Below are 21973 nucleotides of genomic sequence, written 5' to 3' on the forward strand. Positions count from 1 at the left end.
GTAATGTGAAAACAATCCCGAGCTCGTGCCTAGGGTCCTAGGACAAAAAAGGCAATAAAGGTGATTTGAATCATGAGGGTTTTTTTAATTCTCTTGTTTTTTCCTACCTCTAAGACAGTTAAGAACACCGTTAGGCAAGAGGTTTTTTTTTTGTCCTAGGACGCTAGGCACGAGCCTGGGATTGTTTTTCACATTACTTCAGGCTAGACCTAGGGGTTACGGCATTATCACTTAGATAAAATCCATTGGTGACTTGGCGGGGATCGAACCCGGGACCTCACGGACCGAAGTCCCGCGCTCTAGCCACTACGCCAGCTCGCTCCCCCGTTAGGCAAGAGGTTAGGAAATGCATGAATAACAATCACGGGGCTCCTGTCAGTGTGAGTACTGTATTTATCTGTGGGTTTTGGCGAGTTTTCCAGGGAATAACCTATTACCATGGGACTCATGGTAATACCTTTTTAGTAGGCCCGGGACTGATTTATTTGTACGTTCTCATGTCTCCAGAGGCCTGCATCCGTTTAAATTCATATATTCTGTGTGTCCGTTAGCACGATACAACTCGAGTCAAAATTATCCGATTTTGTTTAAATTTAGTACAATGACTAAGCCTACATTTATTTATTCAAACGAGTTCGCGAACCAGCTTGATCGAACTATAAAAACGGGGGTTCACGCGGGTTTTACGGGGTTAAAATTGGGTTTTCCCATTTTTTTTACTCTAAAACAAAAAAAATTTTGCAAATTGATTTCCTAACCATGCTGCAGAACTTGAAATACCCCCGCTACAGCAAACCTGCAGACTAAGGAAATTTCAAATTGCCTAATTGGATTTTAACCCTAAATTAAAATCCGTAAACTCGACTGACTTGCTCCCGTTGGCCTGGGAGGGGGTAGAGTAGCGTAGACCCGGTGTGTGCGACGTGAGTCTGTCAGTTCAGTGTACAATGGGTCGCGGTGCAGTGCAGTACCTAGTGCTGAAGATTATATGAGTGGATTAACACGTGAATCAACATGAGGACGTTAACACTTCTTCTGTCTTGGATATCTGTAGCATCAGCTGGTAAAGCAATTTACAGTAATTCCTTACTTAGTCAATCCCTATTTTTTCAAAAATTTCAATTGTGGAACAAATACTTTTTGGTACATAAACTCAAAATATATGAAAAAATTGTATTATAAATATTATCTAGTTTCTATGTTTATCGTCAATTGAAAAAAGGAATTTGTGGGAGATTTTGGAAAATGTGCAAATTTTCGTGTAGTAAACAAAAAGTTTCAAAGCACAAAAATAAAACGACTGCATGAATTAAGTGGATTTTAAAACGTGTATATTTAAGCAAGAAAAGCATTGAAAACATTACTAAGAGTTAAAAAAACAAAGAAAATTTTATAAAAATCATAACATAAACTTTTAGTACATTGTTAATATTATAATTCGAATTGAAACTCCTTATTAATCGATAAAAATTATGTAGATGTAGTTTTCGAATATTAAATAACTAACTACATTTAAATAAATAACTTTTATAATTATTGAGGAAAAATAGTTCAACGCCTATCAAAATGATTTAGCACATGAATATACAGTTACATCAATCAGTTAAATCAATACGATTAATTTAGTACAGATTGCAAATAGTGTTCTATGAATGTACAATTTTGAACAAACTTGAGTTAAACACATTTCTAGACTGTTAAAGATAGATTATGTTCGTAAAAAGATTATAAGTGCCTAAGGATAAAATTTAAATAATTTAGTAGCAAACATTTACAGTAAAATAAAACCATAGGGTATTTATTAAATATGAAGACAGAACCTTTAAAATCGTTGAATACATTTTGAAAACGATTTTCTGACGAGGAAGAGAAAAAATAAAAATTGTTGTAAGATTTGAGAAGCTACATCCCGCAAAAACTTGTTTGTTTTTACACTCACTTCTCGTAGTAAAGATAACACCTCAATAATATGTTACAAAATGTCTAAAATCTAACACGAACTGAGCAATCTATTATCAAACAGAATTGCATAAAAATTACATGAACATTATACTGATAACAAATATTGACCGGGGTTTCTCAGAGTAAATATATTGATAGTATAACTAATTATTTGGATTTTACTTGATGTGTTAGTGTAAAACACCTACTGTATTTGATATACAGGTACATAGAAACTAAATTTGATACATAATTATTAATGTTTCATAAATATGTTAATTTTTCATAAATTTAAGTAAAAACATCTACTTTTTTTAATTTTGTTATATTAGAGTGCATAGGTAAATTTGGCGAAAGAAAGGTTTTTTAGGCTAGTTAAAATAATTTAGTACTTTGCCAAGTAACCAACAAATTAAATGTGGTTCTTTAAATATCTTGTAAAACAATTACACACTCACCATTGATTATACAGACAAAACTCAATTGTACAGCGTATTTTATTTTAATACATAGGCCTATATCTTTGGTTTATGTATTTGAAATCTACGAATTAACAATATCAAAAATATTAAATTTATCGAAATGAAAACATAGGACATGTATTATATCAAATCAAAAGGTTTAACCCAATATAGAAGAAACAATTATAAATCAAACTACACACTGACGCTTATTCAATGTTTGAACTGTAATTTAATACAACCCTTTAGTTATAGTATTTGTCCCTAGGAGAGGGTTTATTGGAAAAACTAATATTTTTCTGGGAACTTGTACATAAAGATATTTCATTAAACTTTGTGGTACAAATCCACACAATTTCCCCAAAATTCTAGAGATACAAATTAAACAAACTTCCAACACTATCTTTTTACCACATCGCACCTTATATTTTCCACCCCGGACGTCTGAAAGTTTTAACTCTCCAGGTGACCATTCCAGCTTCCTCACACTAAATCTCACATGATTGATACATCCTCCGCGGGACCAGTTTCGCAGATTTACACCTCTGCAGACCAATGTTTCACGGCGAGAGTGTAAGTGCCAGACCTCTTGTTGCTAGACAGGTGCCGAAATACGACTTCCTTTATAAACACTACACACTACACACGAGTGGGTTATTATAAGCGGTGTAGGATTCCTTTGTCGAGTGAGAGTTAAATTGGTTAACAGTTGTATAGTATTTTCTCACGTACAAGTGATAGAAAGATAGTTTATCGTATTTTTAGAGAATTATTTTAGTTATTATTTTTTTAGAGAACTGTTTTATTTGAATGCATGAATTTTTTATTTAGTATCCAGATTTTGGTCTTTGGGAAAAGTGGTTTTTTAATAATTGTGGTAATAACTGTGGTTTTTACAGAATAATTATGAGTCATAGTCCATTTTGATTATGCATTTTTGTTAAGTCTCCAAGCAATATATTATTGAAAATAATGAATTTTGTATACGTTAGAAAAAAAAACAACAAAATAAAAATAACTAATTCATTGTATAGAATCATGGATAAAAGGAGTGGACGTGTCTACTCTTTAATATCTCGTTCGGTGGGGTTTATTTTGAAATTTACTCATTTTTTAGTGAATATGAGCCTTCACAGCTCGAAAAATGTACTGTACAGCAAACCTACATGAAATACTCTAATACCGACACGTCTGGAAAATACGTAGGCTAATCGTAAATAGTCATCAAAAACGTATCACACCTAAATCATGATCACCTATCAAAAATTCCCGTGAAAGTATTTTCTCCAACAGAAATCCTTTTTACAATTTTCCACGATCCGTAGACATTTTCAACCCGTCCCAACACCTAGCGTTGAAAGTGAGAACAACTCTTCCTCAGTAGAAAACAATTTTGCGGTCGTGTTGTTGGCCCTCAACCGACAATTTGGGAGATACCATCAACCTACATCACCGCTACTCCGTTCAAATACCGGAGAAGGGCAATGTCCCATGGTAGATTCATAACCACCGGGTCACCAAAATGATAGCGGTTGTTACTGGTGAGTTATTGGACTAAAATATGACCCAAAAAAGCATCACCTGGAGCTTATTCATCTGGACATTAGCTATACACATTTTCACTTGAAGACTTCATTCTTCCGAACTTCCTTTTAGTAAATATACAAAAGTATCGTTATAAAAATTTATTTGTTTTCATCATCTTTGTTCGTTGTGTTATCTTAAATATTGGACAAGAACAAACACTCTTTTAGAAATATTTAAACAAATATAAACGTTGACAAATTGTCAGCAATTTTAATTCCTTTCGAGGGAGTTAATACTTGTTTCGTCGTACTTTCTTGAAATCGCAACAGCGGTTTGTTAAAATGAAAGCAAGAAATGCTATTGGGAACTGACTTATAAAGTAAAACAACTTAAAACGACTATATTTTGTGAATAGGCTAGCCTCACAAAAGTGGGCACTATCACGAAAAATACAGTTCATCACATCAAGCGTTTTTTTAAACTTTTCTTATTTTCCATGCGAGCTTCACTACCATCGTTACAATTGAACTTCTGTTTAATGGAGTCAATTTAGGCCAGTGATTAAGTACGCTGTTTTGACTTACAGTATTTGATTCAGCGCAGTCACCAAAACATTGTTTTATATAATTTATTTCATTGAAAGATGTATTCAGAGTTGGGGAAAGCAAAAAAATGAAAAGATAGACCAGGAAACAGTCAGTTGATCAAAAACATGTTCAACTGAGGCAGCTGACGGATTTTTACCAGTTAGCATTTCATTCTTACACTGACAACATGGATTGAACCCGTCGGCGTGTGTTTGATCAGGATTCTTCCATTCACAACTTCACCGCGTCGTGTGTTTAGTTATCTTCCATCTTTTACAACCGTGAGGCAAGCCGCATTATTCAGGCCACTGATAACGCTGCAAGATATTTCGGTGCCTTCTAAATCTTGAGGTTCCAGATGACACATTGTTAAAGCGAAATGCTATCGCGATTGCGAATAGAAGATCCACGTTGACTTTGCTTTTGAAGTGGAAATGCATATTTTTAGAGCAATACAAATTCACCAAGAACTAGTACATTTCAGTAAATATTAGTTCTTTATTTATTCCAAACCTTAATTCTATATTGAAAAATATATTTAGTACAACAATTTAACTTGCACGTTTTCCCTGACATTATTAACGTTATGACAAAATGAATTTAACGTTTGCTACAGGTTGACTTCCGAAGAAGTATAAAGAATGAAACGATAAAAAAAAAATAACATTAGCTGCAAATATTGTTTCTGTTAAATACCAAGGGCGTTCGCACTAAAAATAAGTTTTAACATAGGTAAGCGTGAATTTCAACTCATAAATTATTATGTAAATAAATTAAAGTGATATAATCATTGTTAAAAAGTTTGTGAAAATGTAGGTTTAAATATTACCTAAAATCAACTGAATGGGTTGTGCTTACCATAAAACTCTCAAGTTGATGGCACTGACCTGAAAACAAAAACGTTATTAATTTAAATAAATGAAAATATTGAAAATTTTAATTATGTATATGGATGAACTAACAAGCTATCTTCAAAGCTACATTTTGAAACATGTTTTAAAATTACATTAAAATAATATTGTTTACCTGTTTTCAAATTCAGTTCTTAATTAATTATTTTCTTTTTTCGAAAATATTTTGTTGAAGTTTTCTAATATTTTTCTAACCTATTTTTTTATAAAACATGAAGTACAACTTGAGTAACAGCATTGACGGGCATGATTTAGCCCAAAAATAAATAAATATCAATATGACCACAATAATAATGGTATTTTTTTAGTGCCAAATTTGTGATCTACCTTTTTGTAGGTACTGTACGGTATTTTAGCCCAGTCGTTAGGCAATGCATTTTTGAAATAATAGGAATTCGATCAGCGTAAGATTTTTCAAAAGCGATTTACTATCTTACACGGACATGCTTTTCACATCAATGGAATATTTTCTGTGGAGACATCTAAAACCACTCAACACCGATAAACCCCATACATTGAATAACATAAATGTTAACATGTATCGTATGATTTTAAAATACTTCCCCAAATTCAAAATAAAGTATTCCAAAGTCAATTTTTGAAATTGAATTTTAGCCACGAAAGACACCTATATGCCAAGGTTATTCCTAAACAAAGATAGCATAAAATTGGTTATCCCATATGGTGAATATCACGGGTTTTAACCTAATTTTTTAATTGAACCAGGAAAAGTACCATTTTGGTGGATATCTTAACTCACTATAGTGGCTAAACGGTTAAACCTCCAACACCTCTTGGTAGGTGGTCCAAATCACGTGTTCCCAGTTCTAACCCCACAATTACTACACGCAGCTATACACCCATCTGTCAGTAGTGAACTATTTAATTCTAATGTGAACATTTGACTTTTACTATTATTAGTCTAGTAACATGGATTATTCTCCTGAATTTTCAACAGTAAATGAATGACAAAATGGATAAAATATTCCCACTAGCAAACTTAGTTCTAATTGTCTTAGCCTTGCAGCGTTAGAACTTAATAAGGTTAAACAATAAAAGTAAATTTTTCATTTAGATAGATTGGCTTAACATGGTATCTCAGTAGCAACTACAAGGCTGACGAAGAAAAGAAACACATTAATATAACATTGGTCCAATGATAACCTGATTCAACTACTTTAATATGTCCAATACTAATGATAAATTCTACTATGTAAACAAAAGTACAAAAAACTGTTAGAAAATGTCTGTAAATAGATCAAAAAGTGTTATAGGTACAAAAATCACACCTCTTTCCATTGACAAAATTTTCCAATTTAATGGTCAAATCGATCTTTTTGGCAAACTCAATTTCATTGATAATGTTTCACATGGTACATCCACTCATAATTTTATCAGTAATACCATTGACTATTATTGTATCCAACACATACTGAGAAAGTATACACATACATTTACATTCCAAAGGTCAAGGAACACATCTTAACACTTAAATGCCAATCGCTGCTAAAGACCAATTAGTAACCTTTACCTCCGTGGTTCTGGCTCATATCTTCGCAGGTATGCCAGTTATTCGCTGCGCATTTGCGATTCACGGAAGCGTTATCATGTACAGAAGTGCGTATGTGTAAACAGCTGGTCGGGTTAAAACCCCCAGCATTCCACATTTTACAGCTGATTCAGGTAAAGAGTGTAAACTTGTTAAACATCTGTAAGTGAATCTTGTAAATATGAAACAGCTGTTAACTGTTTCTTGGAGTGGCTGGAAATGACATCATAGTTGATTTTAAAAACAAGGTCCAAGCCAGGGGGCCTGGACTATCCCTTGGATTTTTAAATTTTAAATGTGGTGATATTGACCTCGCCTATTTGACTTTGACCTCTCCAGATGTCTTTTGTAGATAAAGTCTTGAAATGTTGGATTGATGTCAACATACATCAAGTCTAGTGATGTTTGAAATTGTTATGGTACCACTTCGAATATAATAAATATTTGGATATGTGATGGGTATATGAATAATTATTTCATAACTACTGAGAGACCTTTTGCAGCTGGTGTGAGTATGGTATAGTCTGTATGTTGGAACATATCTCGTGATCCGTCTACTGGTCAATGGTTATGGTCCCTGGTAGACTCCGGGTCACGAGACATGTTCCATCATACAAACTATAGGTTTTGGGTTGGTGGTGTAGTCAGTTAGGGTATTATGGATTTTTTGTTGTTGTTTAGGCTCTTTCACACGACTAACTCATGTTTTTTCAGGTTGAAATATTACAGTTATCTACAAATAGGTTTGTTTCGACCTAAGTACTAACAAAAACTTCCATTGTGTATTGTTACGTACAAATATTAAAGTCGTACTAAAAAGATCCGCTTGATCATTTTGTTCAATAATGTTTCATTGATTTCTATAGGTGTTATCCGACTTTGCCAAGGCCAGTTCAAGATAGTTGAGAAGTATAAAATCAACATTTGTTTATCACATATTGTTCCTCGCAATACACTCTATTCCTGTTGTGGGTTGCGATAGAACGGGTTTGAGAGGAAGGAGCGGGGAGCGGCCAAATCGACGAATCCCAAACCAATTTTGTCGGAAGGTCCCGTTAAACTATAATAAACTTTAATAGGAATCGGTCCTGAAAATAGGGAGTAGGTAAATCAAATTTGACACCTATCTAAATCACTGTAGTGGAAATTTAAATAAACATAAGTGTCATGAAACTACTGGTAAAATACATAGTTTCTGTATTTGAGAAACTCCGCTCGAACATTTCAAGTTAAATGAATCGGTCACAATGGACATTTTTATGCGTATTTGAATATTATAATGGGAGGATTTAAGTGTAGGGGATGATTTCAGTAAATTTGTTACTAATACCAACTGTTTTTTTGAACAGTACCATTGATCGAGGACTGCTATAGTCTGTATGATGCAACCTGTCTCCTGGCCCTACATCTACCTGAGATTTATATATGTATGTGACAAAGCCTATTGTATTTTTATGTAACCCACAAACCTAAAACCATAGACAAATAGATTTATAGACCAACAAAGTGCTGCGGTTAGCAGTACTGGCGTCCACCGCTGGGAGCGTCGTGTTTAAGGCACACGCGCTACGTAACTACTCAGCGATCACAGAGGTGGACGCCCGGGCTAACCGCAGCACTGCTGTCGGTCTATATTCAATTATATATGTCTATGCTAAAACGAAACTGATTACCCTTAAGTTTTTGGACTAAATCTATTGGTCGGTTCCCAGGTAGACGGAGGGTCAGGAGACAGGTTCCATCATACATACTATAGGCGTGCAGTTTCGCCAACCAAACACTACTGGATTAAACATGACTGAACAAACCTTCTTGTTAAAACCAATCATTCAGCCACTAAAATACAATGCTGCAAAAACCACTTTGCACACTAAACATTTACCAACTCTCGATTGTTTAGCGAAAACCACATGTGTTTAATTGTTTTGACGAATCAAAGTGTTGAAAAGTCGAAACAACACGTTCGTTTTGTTTGTAGCTGATGAGTTGGCAAACGCGATTTACATTGAAGGTGAGTTTAAAGGTGGTTTAGTCTGGCTACTGTCTAGTGGTTACTCAAACAACACACACACACACACACCCCAGCGCGCGCGACCGGACCATCCTTCACTTGTTTTTAGAACTGCAGTAAACCACGTGATAAACCTCCCTCCATCATATTGTAGTACTTACCACTTCTACCCACAGGACCCACTTGTATGTAGCCTACTTGTCTATACTGGTTTCACCGTTTAAAATTGTTATTCCCAGTGTACCAGGTTCAGGTTCAAGAAGCGAGTTAAAGGGTAGAGCGCAGGCTTTGGTCCTCGAGGTGCAAGGTTCAAATCCCGCCAATCGCCAATGGATTTGATATGATAAAGCCACCACCCTATAGGACCAGCCTGAATTCATGGTACTAAGTTATGCTATTTGAAGTTATTTTGTTTTATCATGTCTGCATATTGTTTAGTATTTAAAATGTTGCAAAAAAATGTTATTATTTTATTGGGGGAAGCTGATTCTCGACACCCCGTACTGTTCAGACCTTGTGCACGCTAGTCTGTTGGCTTACAGTTTCAATGCCTCATAATCACAAATATTTTCTTATAAACATACTATTGCCTGCTGCAACTCAAGATAGTTGCAAAAACCCAGCATTAGGCCGAATACAATCAATACCATTTAGCAAAAACTTTTTACCGCGTTTAAAACACGTCTTTCAAACCTAAGTTACCCGAAGATGGCTATTTTTTAAACATTAACGGTTTTTTAGTGTGTAAAAGAATTTTTTTCCACGAGTTGCAAACATTTGTTTCCACCAAAGTTTAAGACTGGTTTAAACATTTTTAACAAATAATGCCTAAAGAAATTGTAAAATCTTTTCTAATTTCTATTGTAAAAGCGGCTTGGGTCTTTTTTCCGAGCTTTTAATTAAGTTTGTTCAGGGCAATAACAATCGATAAAAAAATTATGAAACAGAGTCACCAGAATAATCTCGGAAGTAGTAAAACAAACCTTGAACCTTGAGAGGAACTACTTTTCGGCGCCGCGGTGACGTCATAGTCTTTTCGGCGCCCACGGTCTAGTTTTGATTTATGGCCTCAGCTGGAGTTTGGGTGTTGCCAAACACAAATTGGACAAAGTAATCAACGATTGGCAACTTCGACTAATCAGCACGATTACAACCAATCAATTAACACGTTCATTTTAAAATTGATTGATTTTTAATCACGATTTATGTTGGGGGCCCAAGAATAATCGTTGGATAAATTCCAACTTACGTGGGTAATCTAGTTTGTAACTGTGTTGATGTGCGTTTGAGTTCGGGGTTGGAGTTTGAGAAATGTATTAATACAGTACAGTATTATTTTACTGTTGATTCATAAGACGGTAAATACATAAATACAAGTTTGATCAATTGCTATTGTACACTCGATACAATATAAAGCTATTGGGTCTGATGATGATAGGAGTGACCAATCAAAATCATTTATTAAATGCCCAATGATAAAGGACAACTGGGGCTGAGTTTAAACCCAACAAAAAGCTACAGTACTGGCTTTTTACATGAGCGAAATGAAAGACTTGTGATTAAACGAGCACTAAACCACTAAACTTCCTACTTAAACATTGACAGCTGTGAAATATGTGAGCACTTAAGAGCACTAACCTTTTGAACCCGAGGTCACGGGTTCAAATCCCACCAATCACCATTAACTTTTCACAAAATTTACCATGAATATCTTCACCTATTCTGAGGTAATGTGCACAACTGTTCCATACTACAGTCTGTATGATGGAACCTGTACCCTTCGTCTACTTGGGACAGACTCAGACCTAAACCCAATGAGCTAGGTAGACCTTGGTCAGGAGACAGGTTCCATCAGACAGACTATAGAGCCTAGAATATGATGTAAAGGTATATATCATCAGCCAGTTTTACCTTGGCTAAGATCCCTATTTACCAACCTCTATGATCCAAGATCTATCATGCTAACTAGCATCGAGTTATCCACTCCAGTGTTCATCCAGCGTGAACACAATAAGCTATAAACCCGCGACAGATTACCAGATGCCTCGCCTAACCCAATGATGGTTGTCAATGTAATGTGTACTATACAAACTACAAAAGCTGGTCCTGGTCGACCGTTTAATTCAATGTTGGTGTAAACCGCCCATAATGGCTTCCGGGGTACCTCACTCCTATAGAGATTGTGGGGAATTGAACGTTTAACGTTTGGATTTTGGTTAGAGGATAAATATTGGGACAAAGCTGCAAAGTTTAAGTACAGAACCACAGACAATAGAGTAATAATAACGCTATTGTATGTGCAATGTTTTACACACTACTTCAGGCTAAGCCTACAGGTTCGCGGCTAGGATGGATAAAATCCATTGTTGATTGGAGAGATTAGAACCCTGTTCTCGTGGGGGGGAAGTCCCGCACATTTTCACTAGACCGGCTAAAAATACAGTAGACTTTCGCGACAAGTAGTTTTATGCAACAATAGTATGACGACTCTCAATTAAAATACATAATAATATTAAAGTGAAATGACCAAAACAGTATGGACAAAACCGTTGGTCAGAGTACGTTATGTCGAAGCTGACTTATCTTAAACTCACGATTAATTTGGTCAATAATAGAGTACGTTATGTTTGTCGAAGCAGACTTTTCAATTAATCAATTATTGCCTGGTCAAAAAAATTACATTGGGACTACCCTGATGACGACTGGTATACCTGGTAGAAATCGACAGCTTTGCAACATATTTTATGTTTATCGTCCTGTAACAGTTAGTAAACTTGTGAATAGATCGAAAATCGTTATAGTTCATTGCATACGTACCACGATAATAGGAAGGAAAATAAACCAAATTCTTTATAAAAGTCTTCCAATTAGTAAATTTTCCATTTCGTAGCCCTCGACGAACAAAACCAAATCACAAGCAAGCGGCAGCTGTCTTCCCCAATCTTTAATGTAAACATCGTTTAGACAAACCAATAACCCCAGCGGGGAGTGCTCGAATTCGACGCTCACAATGGAAGGGGCGGAGGGCGGATACTTTGAACACCTGGGGTCCGACAACATACAATCTGTGTCAACTTTGATTTTCCTTGTGTGAATTAACACGTCCACAATGTTCCCTTCGGCGTGTTTGTGATTTGTGTCAAACAATGCATTGTGACTTGCCTGAAATTCATATTAATTGTTCAATGGATGGTATTGATCTTCATTTTTAAAGAAGCGTGAAAATCACATACACACAGATCTAATGTATATATTTTAGATACATTTTTCGATATACACTACAACAAAAATAGGGGAGTTCAATCCATACGTTGCAGGTCTACTAAGTAGCTCTTCGACTCCCTAGGGAGTAAAAATCATTATTTGTCCCTAGAGAGTAAAAGTATTGACTATATACCTACCATGTAAAAGTCAGCTGTTGTAAACGGTTGTTGATTTCAATTGTAAGCCTAGGAAATCGCATGTAGATTATGTTATAAAATGTAATATTGGTATATAATTCAATATTATCCTCTTTGCAAAGATATGACTTGTATTTCAGATATATTAACAGATGTTTAATTATGATAATTTAAAAGAAACATGAATGTAAACATTGTGTGTTGAAAAAGAAATAGTAAATTTGTTCCAACTAACTTGAGACTGATTTTATTGAACTTTTTAGAAAATTGGTTCATATTTGAAGTTAGTTTACATTTTTGGCGACCCTGCCAGGATTATTAGAAGAATAAATTATTTTGAAGTATTAATTATTGTATAAAACCTGAAGGTCAATTAATAAAAAATGGCAGATGACCTAATACGTTTAAACAGGAAGAGAAGACAGCTTCGGCGACAATTTTTGAAAGCACATAATAATTTTGAAAATGCTTTAAAAGAAGATTTGCCAAAAGAAGAACTCATGGTAGCCATTGAAACACAATATTTAAGTATGGAGGCGACATGTGACAATCTCTTCACTATGGATGAACAGATACAAGACATGATGCTAGGCGAGAACACTTCTGACGCTGACCTGGACGCAGAGTACGACGCTTCGTTAGAGTTTCGAGACAAGTGGTTCAACATGAAGGCCCAATACAAAAACCTGGTAAAAACCTCTCCCTGCAGCGATCGAGGTGAGTTGAACCCCTCTAAACATGAAACCAAAATTCGTTTACCAAAAATTGAACTAAAGAAATTTGACGGACAGTTCAAAAATTGGATTGGATTTTGGTCACAGTTTTCGAAAATCCATAATGATCAGAGTCTGCGTGATGAGGATAAATTTGAATATTTAATTCAATCAATGACACCAGGTTCCGCGGCTCTAAAACTGATCGAGGGTTTTCCTTTGTCTCAGGAAAACTATTATAAAGCAATCGAGCTCTTGAAATCTCGATTTGGCAAAGACGAATTACTAATAGAGTATTATGTAAGGGAGCTGTTGACCTTAGTGTTAAGTAAAAGTAGCCAGGTGTCTGTCACTAACCTCTATGATAGACTTGAAGTGCAGCTGCGGGCTCTAGAAACTTTGGGCGTCACTAAGGAAAAATATGCCGCTATGTTATTCCCTCTTGTCGAAACTTCAATACCAGAGAATATTTTTAAAGTTTGGGAAAGGTATCGAGTAGGCAAAAATGTGACCACAATGGAGCCTGGTAATTGCTTACGAGAACTATTGTTGTTCCTAAAGACGGAAGTCGAAGCAGAGGAGAGATTTAAGTTGAGAGAAGGATGTTTTGGGGTAGTTAGTAGTGAAAATAACAAGGTAAATGAAGATTCACAGAAACAACAACGAACTGGTAACCCTAAGACACCTTCAGCAGCAGTTCTGGTATCGTCTGATGGACATCAGGATCCTAAAATGAGCACAGGTATGTACCCTAATAAGAATCTTTGCGCATTTTGTGGAAAATCAACTCACAATTCATCTGACTGTTTTTCCATCTTTCATAAGACAACCTCAGAAAGAACCGAGATTGCAAAGAAAAAGGGGTTGTGTCTTAAATGTTTGAAGAAGGGACACTTAGCAAGTAAGTGCAGGATTCAGGTAAAATGTCACATCTGTATGGGTAAACATCTTGCAATCTTATGTCAAAAGATCCCTACCACTAATGAATCCAAGCCGAGTGGTGAGGACAAGTCAAAACAAACTCCGGTTCAAAGTACTAGTTCATTTTCGACTTTGAACAACAAAAGTAAAACTACCTATTTACAAACTTTGTATGCCTTTGTTTATGTAAATGGGGAACCGAAAAAGGTTAGAATCTTATGTGACTCAGGTTCACAGAAAAGCTTCATTTCTAGTCTCTGTGTATCTAAATTGAGTCTCCCAAGCAATGGTAAGGTTCTGATCCAGCAAGAAGTCTTTGGAAGTAAACAAACCGGTCCTAAATATCATAACACCTATGAATTAAATTTGAGCTCAATAAATGAGAACTTTCGGACAAGTGTCAACGTTGTTGAACAACATGTTATCTGTAATCATGTTCCTAAGTTTTGTGATTACAGCTTGATCACTCATTTAGAGAAAGAAAACATATTTCTGACTGATGTTTCTTGTGACGGCGATGACTTCACTGGTATTGATGTCTTATTAGGAGCTGACGTTTGGACACAGATCATCACTCCAGAGTTTCATAAGGTAAATGAGCACCTTGTAGCTGTAAAAACTCGATTGGGCTGGACAATTGTTGGCACGTCTGACGAGGAATCTTCTTTTGTCTCCTCCATGTTTGTGGCTTTCCAATCTTCACAAGATATTAGGCAATTTTGGGAACTAGAGACAATGGGTATAATGGATCCGAGTGTCAAGCAACAGAAAGAGGAGAGAGATAGAGATGTTTTAGCGTTCTTCGAAGACACTGTCGCCAGAGATGTGGATGGACGCTACGAGGTAAAACTACCTTGGATTGAAGACCACCCCCCTCTGGATACAAACCGTGAAGTAGCCAAAAAACGTCTGTTGTCAACAACACGTAAGTTGAAACAGTGTAATATGTATCTTGATTATGATTTAGTATTGAAGGATTGGTTGACCAAAGGCATCATTGAGCGAGTGACAGATGAAAACATTTCACAACCATTGAAAAGTCACTATTTACCACACCGGGCTGTTGTCAAGGAGGGAAGCACCACGAGGATCAGACCTGTCTTTGACGCTTCCGCTAAAGACATAAATGGATATTCTGTTAATGGATGTCTTGAGTCTGGACCTAACTTGATAGAGTTAATACCTAAGGTACTGACTAATTTTAGGTTACATGCATTTGCTTTAACGGCAGATATTGAAAAGGCTTTTCTACAAATTAGAATTGACCATGATGATCGAGACATGTTACGATTTTTGTGGTGGGAAGACAATCATGTGATCGTTTACCGCCATGCTAGAGTTGTCTTCGGTTTGTCGTGTAGTCCTTTTCTTTTGGGAGCAGTATTAAATAATTTTCTGGAAAACGCTCCTACCAATCTTAGGCATGTAGCCAAGGCTTTGCTAAAAACTTTTTATGTTGACAATTGCCTTACGGGAGTCAAGAGAATTTTATAAATGATGCTCAAACACTTTTAAAGCTAGAAGGCTTTAACCTAAGGGGTTGGGCTGGTAACGGTTACTTTAAAACTCCTGACCAAGTTGAGAACGTCTTGGGACTTAGATGGTTATGCTCTAAAGATGAACTGTACTGTAATATTCAACCTTTGAATATCAAAGACTCAGTACTTACCAGAAGGACATTACTATCATGTGCTCAAAAGGTTTTCGATCCTATTGGTTTTACTGCTCCGGTTGGACTGATTCCCAAAATTATTTTGAAAACGACTTGGACGTTGAAGGTAGGTTGGGATGAAGAAAACCTACAGGTACAGTTTCAAAAATGGGTCGAGGAACTTGGCTGTCTGAAAATGTGCGTACTGAGTAGGAGAATATTTTTGAATGCTTCAAGTACAGTACATGTTTTTTGTGATGCCAGTAAAGCTACTTTTGGATGTTGTATATTCTTAAGAACCGAAGTAGATGGTATCATTGACATAAATCTTATATTAGCCAAATCACGAGTTGCACCAATCAAACCAATTACTTTACCTCGTCTTGAGTTAATGGGTGCAATTACTGGTACGAGTAAAAACTAAAAAGGGTTTAATACTAAGACCCATACAACGACTGTACCCACTGGAAGTTACCGGAGAAGGACTGAATGAAGACTTCTTATTTTGCGACCTCGCAAAAAAGGGGGAGTGTGTTATAAAATGTAATATTGGTATATAATTCAATATTATCCTCTTTGCAAAGATATGACTTGTATTTCAGATATATTAACAGATGTTTAATTATGATAATTTAAACATCTGTTAATATATCTGAAATACAAGTCATATCTTTGCAAAGAGGATAATATTGAATTATATACCAATATTACATCTTATAACAGATTATTTATCGATTCATTTATACAATTGTAGATATCAATTGTAGGCATAGGCAATCGCGTGTATCCAAATTATGTATCGATTGATTTAATCGGTTGTAGATTATTGTTGCATTCTTGTCAAAAGTTCGACAAATCGGTAGTATATTAACACAATCGTAATAGACGAAATAATGGAATCACTAACAAACTGCTGCTTGTTTGAATTAGCAAAATTAAAAACAAGCTTGAAGTTTTGAGTGGTTATCTTTACACGAAAAGGATTTTTCTTACTTTGCTTGTTAAGTTATATTGCAATATGACAAAAAATATAGCAGGTTACGTACCTTGACGTCCACAATTCCTTAGTCGGTATTCGTTGACTATAGTTTCGACTACTGCGTAGTCATTATCAAAACGGAACGTTAAAATATTACATTCGTTGAATGTCGTCAGATCTTAAATACATTGAACACACAAACAAACATAACACGAACACGGTAGACATTTAACATAATTTGCCGGCCGGCACACGTCACTGAACTGGTCGACGACGACTCTTTAGAAATTGGACTTTTTATTAATGAGTCGTCGTCGACCAGTTCAGTGACGTGTGCCGGCCGGCAAATTATGTTAAATGTCTACCGTGTTCGTGTTATGTTTGTTTGTGTGTTCAATGTATTTAAGATCTGACGACATTCAACGAATGTAATATTTTAACGTTCCGTTTTGATAATGACTACGCAGTAGTCGAAACTATAGTCAACGAATACCGACTAAGGAATTGTGGACGTCAAGGTACGTAGCCTGTTATAATTGATTACCAATTCCGGAAGGCTTCAACATGAATAAATATAAAAAAAAAATAAAAAAAAAATATAGTTCATCCCACGGGCAAAAAGTGTCTTTTCAACCATCAATCGTAAAACTTAAGCTCGTGTTAAAACAGTCACTTTACGCCCTGAAGATGAAATATACTGTTTCGACATATGCAGCAATAACAGATGTTTTCAATATATGCGTTAAGGGTCTCAAAAAGTAGCCATTTCCCCCCTAGGAAGGAAAAAATCAGCGGAAAACTATTTAAACTTATTGTTGTCGTGTTGTTTATTAACTCAATTTTTCGCTACTATCGACCATTGTACAGGGTGTCTCAGACCACCCGGCCGGCTTGTATAGCTCCAATATGAAAGCAAATGGAAACCTAATTGCAACTGGAACCCCCTATTTTGACCCCAAGGAATTCAGCTAAATTATTTTCAACCCCAAAAAAACACCCCAAAGGGCAGATTTTGGGGGGTGGGGGTGGTTTTTGGGAAATTTTCAAATGTAAAGGGGGGTCGTGTTATACCTCTTTTTAAAGGTCCTTTAGTCCTGAGTATTTTAGTGGAAAAAGATTTAAATTATCTTCATCCCTATTTACAGGGTGTTCAAAAACGTACAAAAAATAGCCCTTTGAACTACTTTTCACTGTAAAGAAGTGGAATTTTGTGGGGGGTTCAAATTTTGATAACACTTTAATTGCTAAATGAGCTTTCAAAAAACTCTGGTTTCAACCCTTTTGCTATCTTTTTACTTATGTTACGCATTTTCAAACTTTTTGAAGTTTCAAAAGCTGTTATCTCAAAAATTTCAAATGGCAACATGGGTTTAATTACAAACCACATTGTAGCCCTTAAAATTTGCTATAATTTTTGTATTTAATGTTTTTTGGTATCTTCATTGGTTAAAGAGATATAACGAAATTAGTGTATTTTAATGGTTTATTAAATGGTATTCAAAGTGTTTACTGTGGCAAATGTACACCTCTAGGTCTCAATTAAAACAAATCTTGTCTAAAAAAATAAAATAGTACTCAGATTGTTGATCTTGGAAGATTGATAAAGGAAAGAACACAACTGCAAATGTTCTTAGTTATTTTACAATTCCATGGCTCTAATAGTTCTTTGAATGAATAATTTGTTTGAATCAGCATTAATAGCCTACATACTGATGGACTTCTACAAATGCTTAAATTGCCTTCCATTTTGTTCCATGCAAACCCCAACTTTGTTATGCATGTATTACTTCTTCTCCACTATTATGGTACTGTATTGCTGTTTTACTACCGCAGGTGCATTCACCTCTCGTACAAATCCAGTAAGTTCCTTATAATTTGATTTATCTAATCAAACGTGACCAGTTTCATGCACACGCTCATTGATTTCATGATGATTTTTTTTTATTTACCAGTAGCATTTATAGACAGTATTCATTCAAAGCACTATTAGAACTTTGTAATTGTAAAATAACTAAGAATATTTGCAGTTGTGTTTTCCCCTTTATTAATCCTCCAAGTTTAACAATCTGGGTAGTATTTTAATTTTTTAACATAATTAGTTTTAATTGAGATCTAGAAGTGTACATTTACAACAGCAAACACTTTGAATACCATTTAATAAAACATTAAAATACACTAATTTCGTTATATCTCTTTAACCAATGAAGATACCAAAAAACATTAAATACAAAAATTATAGCAAATTTCAAGGGCTACAATGGGGTTTGTAATGAAACCCATGTTGCTATTTGAAATTTTTGAGATAACAGCTTTTGAAACTTCAAAAAGTTTGAAAATGCGTAACATAAGTAAAAAGATAGCAAAAGGGTTGAAACCAGAGTTTTTGAAAGCTCATTTATTAATTAAAGTGCTATCAAAATTTGAACCCCCCACAAAATTCCACCTCTTTACAGTGAAAAGTAGTTCAAAGGTCTATTTTTTGTACGTTTTTGAACACCCTGTAAATAGGGATGAAGATAATTTAAATCTTTTTCCACTAAAATACTCAGGACTCAAGGACCTTTAAAAAGAGGTATAACACGACCCCCCTTTACATTTGAAAATTTCCCAAAAACCACCCCCACCCCCCAAAATCTGCCCTTTGGGGTGCTTTTTTGGGGTTGAAAATAATTTAGCTGAATTCCTTGGGGTCAAAATAGGGGGTTCCAGTTGCAATTAGGTTTCCATTTGCTTTCATATTGGAGCTATACAAGCCGGCCGGGTGGTCTGAGACACCCTGTATAGCCATAGATGAAGTAATTATATTACTTCATCTATGGTATAGCTCTAGTCGTAAGACTTGATCAAAATTTTGTACCAATATCAAAATGGAGCTGTAAATTGAAATATAAACAAAATAAATAAACGTTCAAAAAGAGTTCATCAGAGACAAGGTGTTCGACTACAAGACATTGGCTCCATTATTATCTCTATCTAATTGTCGTCTGTTGCCAAATCTCAACTGGTGGTCCTTTGAGCCGGATTTGCCATTTTACAACCTAGAATAATACATGAGTTCGCCGGACACCCTTCACCGCTTACAACACTTTGATAACTTAATTATTACTCTCATGGTAAAAGAGAGCGAAAGACATGCGGGGTCATACGTGAGAAGTAAGAGACCCGAAGAGGCCCTTAGAAGGAGCCGAAGATTGCCGAAATTCGACTTGGTAATAAATTAATTTATGGTAATTAACTGTGGTCTTTTTCGATTGACTAATGGAAATAGTGACCATTGATTGACTACACTACGTAATTATGTTTCGGCGTATCATTCATGGCTTTTCATCTGGTCTGCATTTCAGCAGGTGAGTTTAAGTTATAGTCTGTATGATGGAACCTGTCTCCTGACTATTCGTCTACATAGGATTGGCTCGCCTGGCCTAGAATTTAACCTCGTGCCTTCAACCATTAGCCAGGGTTATGAGACAGGTTCCGCCATACAGACTATACGTGGTCTTAATTGCCGCATCAGGTTTTCCAAGTATTCTCCCCTATTATATATGGCTGAATATCTAGTTAAATATTAATACTTTAATACTTTTCAATGAAATGGCGACCATACTAGGTATTTTAAGCCCAGTATGAATTGAGATGAGTGTAGGATGAGTGGCGCGATTCAATGATATATACTAAATTTTGGCGAAAAGACACTTTGTAAGTAACCTTGTGCGTTATCTGTTAAATTACCTGCGTTATCATTGCGGGAACTCAAGTAGGCCTAGTATCACGTCTCGCCGATCATGATTCTATTTACAGATGTGAGTCATTTTACGTTATCTCTAACTTGTGAACATTGTTTTGTAAAACGACTGAGAATGTAACTTTACGTTGTATTTTAGTTTCATTTTGTCGCGATGTCTAAGGAAAAAACGTAGGTTTAATTTAATACATACTAGATATAATATAACAAGAGAAAATTATAAAGATGTACATAAATGGTTTTGTAAATCTGGCTTATAATCCGCAAATTAAAGACTACATCCAAACATTAAAATTGGTGAAAGGCCCTTTTGGCCAATGTGGAGTGAATGTATGCACACTTACTCTATATTCTGTAAACAAACCTTTCGCCGGACATATCTACATATTTATAATATACACCGAACACAAATTACCTAAAAATATTTATAATCCAAAGTTGCCGAGACCAAAGAACGTAAGAATATTTCGGTGATGAAAAGCAACAGCTGGGGGTATTTTCTGGTCTGTTTCAAACTCACACACACACAGACGAAAAGTCACGCACGATCGACCATTTAGTTCCGGTGTTGATGGTCACACACGACCCAGCTTCTGGGTTAAGTTAGAAAATAAAAATAAAAATAATTTTAGGACATATAAATTTTACAACTTTGTTGGGGTTTAGTAGAAAAAAGCCTAGTAGCCAATCGTAAAAATCAAATTAAATACAAACACTAAACACACCTTAAAATAAGCAACTCCACAAGTATGATAAATAAGGGAGTACGATGACTGAATGTGAACAAATTGTATTACTCAGTACTAAACAACGCAGGAGTACATGATTACTCACTGCTTACACTTATAGAAATTTGAACCAAGCAACAACAAACTACTGACTAATGAAATAATATTTCTTGGAATGTAATGTATATCGGGTTGGCTTTCGAAAATTGATATGTACTGCACAGTAAATAAATATCAGGGTATGTACAAGCTTTAACTAGAATCCAATAGTCAATCAGTCAATGGTTTAAGAAGATTTTCTCCCTTCAACTAATTAAAAATGCAAGCACGTTCTGCTAGACAGAGAGGCGGTATGGGCGGTATAAACGGCGGGTAAATTGATTAAGTGATCGTCTGTATTGGCGGTAATCGGTAATCAATGGTAATCGGTAATCAATACCTGAAGTGATTAACAGACCCCGCCTGCTAATCCGACGGCAGTATAGATTCGGTTAGATTCGTCTCGCTATCCATTTACATTACGGTTGCCACTGACATTACATCGTTTTATGTAATAGGTTTAAATAAATTTGACACACTCTTTGAGGAAGATAATGAGTTCTGTCACAGCACATAGTTTTAATGAGTAAAGGTACTACGAACATGAAAATCCATTATATTTTGGTTGTGGTTTAGTTAAATTAATCTAATATAGTTTTGCGAATGTCAGCTACGTTTAGGCCATTTGTCAAAGGGATCATAATTTTGTCACTTAAATTTGTTGAGAAGGGGGTTTATTCTTAATCAATGTTTTACTTATTATCCCACATCACAGGAAAACACACATCGACACACACACAATATACGAGACA

General features: G+C 35.5%; 2 protein-coding genes across 3 annotated transcripts in view; one reads left to right on the forward strand and one right to left on the reverse strand.

Annotated features, from left to right (window-relative positions):
• Positions 1-21973, reverse strand: part of LOC128986657 (HIV Tat-specific factor 1 homolog) — an 89249-nt gene that overhangs the window by 36876 nt on the left and 30400 nt on the right. The window lies entirely within an intron of this gene.
• The window catches only part of LOC128986658 (lithostathine-1-beta-like), a 40602-nt gene continuing 19580 nt past the window's right edge, over positions 952-21973 (forward strand). Inside the window, exon 1 of the mRNA XM_054407133.1 lies at positions 952-1063. Coding sequence (XP_054263108.1) covers positions 1015-1063 — 49 coding nt within the window. The 5' untranslated portion in view covers positions 952-1014. The remainder of the gene's footprint in view (positions 1064-21973) is intronic.

Source organism: Macrosteles quadrilineatus, unplaced genomic scaffold (genome assembly GCF_028750875.1).
Source record: "Macrosteles quadrilineatus isolate MER2022 unplaced genomic scaffold, UCM_ALF_1.0 Scaffold_2__2_contigs__length_208266976, whole genome shotgun sequence".
NCBI classification, from domain to species: Eukaryota; Metazoa; Arthropoda; class Insecta; order Hemiptera; family Cicadellidae; genus Macrosteles; species Macrosteles quadrilineatus.